The sequence below is a fragment of the Penaeus japonicus genome, unplaced genomic scaffold, assembly GCF_977035675.1.
Source record: "Penaeus japonicus unplaced genomic scaffold, GWHDUDI00000001_assembly GWHDUDI00000021, whole genome shotgun sequence".
Taxonomy (NCBI): domain Eukaryota; kingdom Metazoa; phylum Arthropoda; class Malacostraca; order Decapoda; family Penaeidae; genus Penaeus; species Penaeus japonicus.
This window is the reverse complement of record NW_028234423.1, coordinates 17,148,264-17,155,763: the sequence shown is the minus strand read 5'-3', so window position 1 is coordinate 17,155,763 and position 7,500 is coordinate 17,148,264. Positions and strand designations below refer to the sequence as shown.

At 40.8% G+C, this 7,500-nt stretch overlaps 1 protein-coding gene across 4 annotated transcripts in view; it reads right to left on the bottom strand.

The window, feature by feature from the left end:
• Window positions 1–7,500, bottom strand: part of LOC122249670 (uncharacterized) — a 17,383-nt gene that overhangs the window by 8,302 nt on the left and 1,581 nt on the right. For 3 of the 4 annotated variants that reach the window (XM_086548756.1, XM_086548757.1, XM_086548758.1), the window contains exons 2-10: window positions 6,599–7,500; window positions 5,426–6,274; window positions 4,987–5,104; window positions 4,055–4,227; window positions 3,511–3,584; window positions 2,284–2,701; window positions 1,505–1,636; window positions 559–678; window positions 1–315 (exon numbers count right to left, since the gene is read on the bottom strand). The exon at window positions 1–315 is cut by the window's left edge and continues 948 nt beyond it; the exon at window positions 6,599–7,500 is cut by the window's right edge and continues 329 nt beyond it. In XM_086548756.1, the coding sequence (XP_086404882.1) occupies window positions 1–315; window positions 559–678; window positions 1,505–1,636; window positions 2,284–2,701; window positions 3,511–3,584; window positions 4,055–4,227; window positions 4,987–5,104; window positions 5,426–6,274; window positions 6,599–7,500 (3,101 nt within the window). The remainder of the gene's footprint in view (window positions 316–558; window positions 679–1,504; window positions 1,637–2,283; window positions 2,702–3,510; window positions 3,585–4,054; window positions 4,228–4,986; window positions 5,105–5,425; window positions 6,275–6,598) is intronic. The other variant, XM_043010731.2, reaches the window with a different exon arrangement.

Genomic DNA, 7,500 nt, shown 5'->3' with positions numbered 1-7,500 from the left:
TGCTACATTTTGAACTGTTCTTTCCATTGGCTGAACCTGGCCAGTGTTATCCATGACAGGCACTCCAAGGTTTGATGATGATACAACAACAGGTCTGATAGTTACTGGCGTCTCTAACATGGCCTTTGGATTATCAGGGTCATCTGGGTTATCCACGTTTTCAACTGTTGTCTTGTGTGATTTTCGCAGCGCATTTGGACATGTGCCACTGAGAACCTGGCGCACTTTCTGGTGCTCCTGTATGCACATTGCTTCCACTGTGGCTTGTGCTGTAGGACTCAACTTGTGGCTTCCTAGCTCTGGGATGACATAAACCTACAGAAAATGTACAAACATCATTGAGTTTTCATCAGTCCACATACTTTTATGATCTTACAGTTTTTGAATCAAAAACAAGTTTCTGTTCAATGTTGATTGTATGTTTATGTGTAAATGTGGATTTTAAGCATTTGCATGATACCAGGAAAGTAGTTCCATATCTAATTCCAAAGATGATTTGCATAATACTCATAAGACAAGTAAAAGATCATAATGTCAATGAATTCAGGAATACTTTACCTCATGCAAAGATTTCCTATTGGAGCTGTCAAGACGTTCAAAGGGAAGATTGTGAGTTTTCTGGAGGTGAGTGCGGAGATCCTGGGAGTAGGCGTAGCTCTGCCCACATGCACCACACACCTGGAAATATGTGGGCTGTAATTTTTGGAAAATATAATGATGTAAAGCAATGACAATGTGAAAGTTATCTCCTTCTCTCTCTTTCCTCTTCATATCTTCCACTTTCTATCTTTATCTATCTCTTATTCCTCCTCTCCTTTGATCCCTGACCTTCTGCTCACTTCTCTCCTTAGTTTTTCCTTCTCCTCTCCCTTCTTGTTTCTGTCTAACCTTTTCCTGTTCTTACCTTATCTCTCATCCCATCATTCTTTCTTCTACTCTAGCAGTCTAGCACCTGTCAACTCAGGTGATGGTGGGGTTCTTTTCCTCTTTCTCTCCTGAATCTCTTTTTATACCTTCCTCTGCAAATTTCCATCCACCCCTTTTTACTCCTCTCTTATTTTCCTTTTCATCTCTCTCTCCTCCTCCTCCTCCTCTCTTTCTCCTATTGATTCACTCTTCCTCTCTCCTTCCTGCATTCTTTCTTTCTTTCTCTTCTTACCACCATCTCTCCTTTCCTTCTCCCCAGCTCAAACCCAACCATTATTTGGGTGGTAGTGGGCTTCCTTTCCTCTCCCTCTTTCTATATCAATTCTCCCATTCTCTCTCCTTCCTCAGTTCCTTTTACCTCTGTCTCTCCTTCTTCTCAAATGTCTCTTCTACATTACTCTATTTAGCTCTCAATCCAGCTTCAGGCTCTACCTATATCAATGCTTGTATCTCCCACTGTCTTTGTGTTTTCTTCCTCCCCTCCTCCTTTCCTCTCTTTCCTTGAGTCTTTCTCTCTTGCTTTCTCCTCTAACCTCTGTCTCTCTTTCTTCTTTTCCCTACTTTAGCTCTCACTCACCCAGCGTTTCAGGTGATAGTGGACCATAAGGCGATGGCGAAGGAGGTTGGCCTTGTCTCCAAACATCTTGCCGCACTCCACGCACGTCTCCTTGGTGTTGCTGTGGATCATGCGGTGGTGTGCTTTGCATTGCTGAAAGAAAGGTGTCAAAGTGAGAGAGACAAAATGGCTTATAGTGTTATTATTATTATTTTTCTTTCAGGAGTGTGGGGATCGATAAATTTTTTTTTGGTTTTCTAGTCAACTTTTTAAGTTCTTTAATTACTGTTAATACTTCTATGACTGTGTAGCTGGGAATGAGACTTCAAATGATTTATATTGAAAGTAAAAAAAAAGTACAGTAATGAATGATGAAAATGACACCGTCATTTCTAACACTTGATAAAAAATGTTATACACCTGATTACTTTACTGCTGCACATCTGTACAGTCTCTGAGTTTAGTAACTTGTGGATGAAAATAGTTTGGCATTTAAGCATATAAAAGGCATGATAAAAGGCAACAAGATAAAGAAACACAGAAAATAAAAAATGCATACCAACAGCAAAAAATTCTTGAAAAATTAGACATTTATTCATCATTATCATTTGACTGTTTGAGATTCATACAAATTTGCCAGAAGTTTATTTACACAACTTTCACTGAACAGAATACCATCTAAAGGCTCTACTTAGAAACAAAATACAAATAGAACTAATGTCACATCTTTCTGCACATTTGTGTATCTTATAAAGATATGCAACAGGACAAGAACATGCATGCTTCTCTCATTCACTTACCTGTAAACGTTTAAAACACTTGCCACAAATTTCACACACATATGGTTTTTCTCCTGTGTGGATTCTCATGTGGACTTGAAGCTGGCTCTCGTAAGCATACTTCTGGGGGCATCTTGGGCAGGAATGCCTGGAATTGAAAGGAGTAATGTAAGATGATAATGTGAGGAAACAAATATAAACAAAAAAGAAAAACAAAACATTCAGTTTTTTTCCATACCTTGTCTTATGATTGGGATCATGACTCCTAGCATGCACTGCTAACCGCTGGGCTGTGAGGAAGGACTCGTCACATGTTTGGCACACGTATTTCTGGTCATGACTTGCCATGTGTCTTAGGAGGCTGCGGTGCCGAATGTAGTTACGGCCACACTTGTTGCAGGACCAGAGGGGCTCTGTTTCACCATGCGATACAAGATGTCTGGAAGAACATGTAAATGCTGAAAGATGATTCTGATTTGCTTGATTGTTTCTGGATAGTCTCTCTGGAGTTGCAGCTACTTAAATTAGTACTTTAAAGATATTCTATACCAACCTAAAGTTCTCTACACTAGATTAATTATTCCAGAACAATTAGTTTAAGCACCCACTTAAAACTGGGTGCCTTTAACAAATTTGTGGGATGCAGAGGTGTTTTTTTATTTTTTTATTTTTTTTGACAAGTCAAGGACAATGTTACTGTAACTGCAGTAAGTATACACATATGTATCTGTGTAAAATGTCTATTTAGAGGGAAAGATCATAACGTGATAGGATGTCATCTGACTGGATCAAAATATTTCCATGACGTGATAGCACGTCATCCGGCGCAAATGGGTTAAGCCTGCTCTCCTTAATTAAGATTTCTTATCTATACCTGCACAAGGACCCTTCTGATACTCAGTAGACTGTTATAAGTTATCTGCATATATAAAATGTTACCTTTAGATATTTTCTATGTAGTAGAGTATGCCTTTATTTGAAACTGGTTACCTTCAGGCAGTCTGTACCTTTTTCTGTCATATTTAAAGGTTACTTTTAAATACTATTAATGTTGCTAGTTTCCAATAATGGGACACTCTCTACTAAGGTAAAGTTCTTTCCTTTCTTTTTTTTTATCTTGGTTACTCTCAGCCTTGGAAAAAATCTCCTTTCCGATACACTTGGTACAGTTCCCCAAACTATAAATAACAAGCAGGGGAGGCACAGATCAACACTGTAATAGCAGTAATAGCCAAAGGGTCAACTTACGAGTCAAGGTGAACTTTTGTTGTAAACTTCCTGTCGCAGATTGGACACTGCAACTTCTTTGACTCATGGTTTACCTGAAAATGTAGAAAAATCAAATAGTGAGAGATATTGACTGAGAAGGAGATAAAAGGTGAGAGCAAGGAAGAAAGTGACAGAAAGGGGGAGGGAAAGGGAGAGGGAGAGGAAAAGAGAGGGAGAGAAAAGGAGGAGGAAAGAGAGGGGGCAGAGGGAAGGAAAGGGAGGGGAGAGAGTGAAGGAGGAGGAGGAGGAGGAGGAGGAGGAGATGGAGAGGGAGAGTGAGAGAATGAAAGAAAAAGACAGGGGGAAGAAGGGGAGGGAAAGAAGGGGAAAGAAGGGAAGGGGGAGAGGAAAAGGAGGATAGAGGAGAAAGGAGGGAGGGGGGAGAGGGAACAAGAGAGAAAGAGTGGGAGAGAGAAAGAGGGGGCAAGTAAGGGGTGAGAGAAGAGAGAAGAGAGAGGAGACAGAGACCAAAATATAAGAACTAATGTCACAACACTTAACTATCTCCTCCTAGAAGCAATACCTTATGAACACGAGCCATGTGCTCTGTGAGGTGTGCTCTTGTCCGAACTCTCCTTTTGCAAATGTTGCACTGTTGCTGGCCCTGGTTTCGTGAGTGGGTGCCCTGGTGTCGACTTAGAGCTGACTCTGAGCGGCAAGTCTTCCCACACTCCAGGCAAGAGTACTGTGGGGGTGCTGTTGAAAATAGTTTTCAGTGAGTGAATAGATTGAAGGTTTTAATTAATCTTTTGCCATACTCTGTAATAGCCTGAAATCCTCTGAAATATTTTGAATACTTTAGAACCTTCTGAAATATTCTGAAATCTTTGTAAAATTGAATAAGGAAATTTACATCATTGTGGAACCATTATAAAATATAGAGAAACAAGTTTACATGACTGAAGGGTTGCTATTAAACATGATTATGGATGAGATAAATATCTTGAAATCTTGAACATGAAAATTCATATTGCTGTGCGCATGCTCCATGATACTGTTTTTAAAAGAATCTTTGTAAATCTATTACTATTTAGATGTATATTTGTAGATGAGTTACAATTTCAGACCTTATGATCTTTATAAAAATCTTAGTGTAATTCAAAGGAGGATATTGACACCACTGAAAAACTGTTAGTATATAAGTTGATTTTTTTAAAGTCTTAAGGAGTATTTTGCATTTTTTTGTAGAATTCAAAACGAAAGTTCACATTACTGTGGAGGCATGTCAAATATGTGTTTAAATATATTGAAAAATCTAAAAGAAAATCTATACCAGATTTTTAAATCATAATAAAAATAAAACAATTACTGGATATGACAGGCATATTTCTTTGCTCAGCCTCTGAAGATGTATTCTTGACACCCCCCCCCCCCAATCTAAAAGATTTAAAATAACAGAGAGAGAGAAAAAAATTCATCATCAAAGAAGGAACAAGGACGACCCAGTAAAATCACCTTTGTTAATGGTTCCTCCCAGCGTTGAAGTCTGCTCCTGCGTCTTGTGGATAATCAAGTGTCTCTTCAACTGCTTTACACTCTGGAACTTCTTCTGACACTTGTCGCACTCTATTACCTGTGTATAGGAATATTGATTTCTTTATAGTTTGGTGTTATTATCTCCCCTGATTCTTCACCATACAAGTTGATCTGTGTATTTTATAAGCTAGTTTCCTTTCATAATATTTTTTTTGTAATGAAGGCAAATCTCTTTATATCCTGATTTTACCTCTTTTCATAACTGTTATTTGAGAAAGTTGGTGCAAAGTATAATATATATAGAAATAATATACAATAATATATAAAAAGGATGACACACATACAAATACTACTCTCCTCACAATATGCTATAATTTCTTTATATATTTCACAGAAAAATTAATCCTGATGAATATACCTGACTGTGCCCATCTTTATGAGCAGTAAGCTCCTCTGCAGATGAGAGGTACATATTGCACAAGCCACAGCGATGCAAGGAGGGCCCTTTCTCAATAACCTTCTGTAGAGCATCTTCCTTGTTCTTTGGCTTTTTTCCTTCATCCTCTGCAACACCAGCTACTGCCTCTACTAAATTACCCATGATGTTCTGTGCAATGTTGAAATCCTTGTTGCAAGTGGCATGTTCTTTGTTGGTGTTACCTGTCATTAAATGCAAGGGGGACTGGCTGTCAGTGTCTCTAGTCAATGACACATCTTTGTTCAAAAGCTTCTCTGGAGACAGTGAAGGATGAACTGACTCATTCATATTCCTCAATTGCAAATATCTCTCTAAAAGCAAATCCATTTTGTGATCGGATGCATCCCGGGCTGTCAGGATCTCTCGGACTTCACTGGTGCCGAGGTCATGCTGTCTCTGGAGATGCAGCATGAGCCAACTCTCATCTTCTGCCAGGTGCTCACATCCATCCTGGGAGCACCTCTGCAGTGCATGTCGCCAGGAGTGCAGCTGAAGGGTACTGCTACAGGTAAATCTGACACCACAAACATGGCACAGGTGGGGATGAATCTTGGCCAAGTGCTCCTTTGCGTGGGCAACCAGCTGATGCTGAGCAGCAAACCTGAGTGGACAGCTGGGGCAAAGGAGGGTAGAGGGGTGCTTGCGGATGTGAGCTCTGCACTCGGCTGCTGTGGATAGCTGGTAGCCACATACTGGGCATGCTAAGGCCTTATTCTTCACCCCATGTTGGACACGCAGGTGCCACTCCTGTTGGGTCTCGTTCCAGCATTCTTGTTCACAAAGGAAGCACTGTGAATGACAAAACACTTAATATGATCTGTATCAAAATAAGAAAAGTGAGATGAAGGACACAGAGAGAGAGGGAGAGAGAGAAAGAGAAGGGGGAGGGAAGGAGGAGGGGGAGAGAGAGGAAGGGAGAAAGTGAGGGAGGGAATGAGGGAGTGAGGGGGAAGGAGAAGGGGAGGGGGAGGGGGAGGGGGAGGAGAGAGAGAGAGAGAGATTTCATGGCATAATGTTATCTAGTTTGACAATTTTTAAATGTCAGTTTAAGTTCAGTACAAAATCCTAAAGGTCAGAATTTTATATCTATCACACAAATCCTATATAACTTACCTGATATGATTCTATGGTCTTTTCTGCATGCTGTTTCACAAGATGATGTCTTAAGGTAGCTGCTGATGGAAGAACAACTGAACAGATGTAACATCTGAACCATTCCGATAACAAAGGCTCTTCAGGTTCCACTGGTGTTTGTTTGGCCTTGCGTGTGCCTACTTTGCTTGGCGTGACATTCACACAAATTTTTTTCTTCTTTGATTTATCTGACAGAGAAGTATCATCCCCCTCTTCTGGAGTCTTGGGCATGTCAGATGCAAGAGGTGATGATTTTGCTCTTTCAAGTTCCCAGGCACTTGGTGGGTCTGGCTCTTGGCACAATGTTGCTTCATCTGTGCCACCGTCTTCTTTTTCCTCTGCCTGTGGGTTCACTTTGGATTCCACCAACTTGCTCTCCTCTTCTGCAACCTTTAAATCCTGATCTTGAACTTCTTGTTTCTCTAAGGCATCCAATTTGATTTGCTTTGGGAAACTATTTCCACATGAGTCTGATAAGTGAAGTTCGTTATTCTCCTCAAGAACAATTTCTGGTGTGATGGGGATGTTCTCGGGAAGAGCATCATTCATGAGTAAGGCTTCATCCTCCAGGCTCACAATGAATACCTCCTTCTCGAAGACAGGGAAGCACTGGAAGACGACTCCATCCTCACTCATGAGGAAGGGGGCAGCATCCAGCAGGTCTATCTTCCTCCCCTGTTCATTGTTGCTATTCTCTGCTCCATTTCCTTCAGTGGGATCCTCACCGTCTCCCTGTCTGTCTCCCATCCCTGTGGAAGTCTTAGCCATGGCAGATGTCCCCATCTCAGGTATATCCTCAGCATGCTGGTTACTCTCTTCTCCTGTTGCTCCCCCCTTCGATGTCGTGGCTCCATCATTGACACTGAACACTGACACCCCCT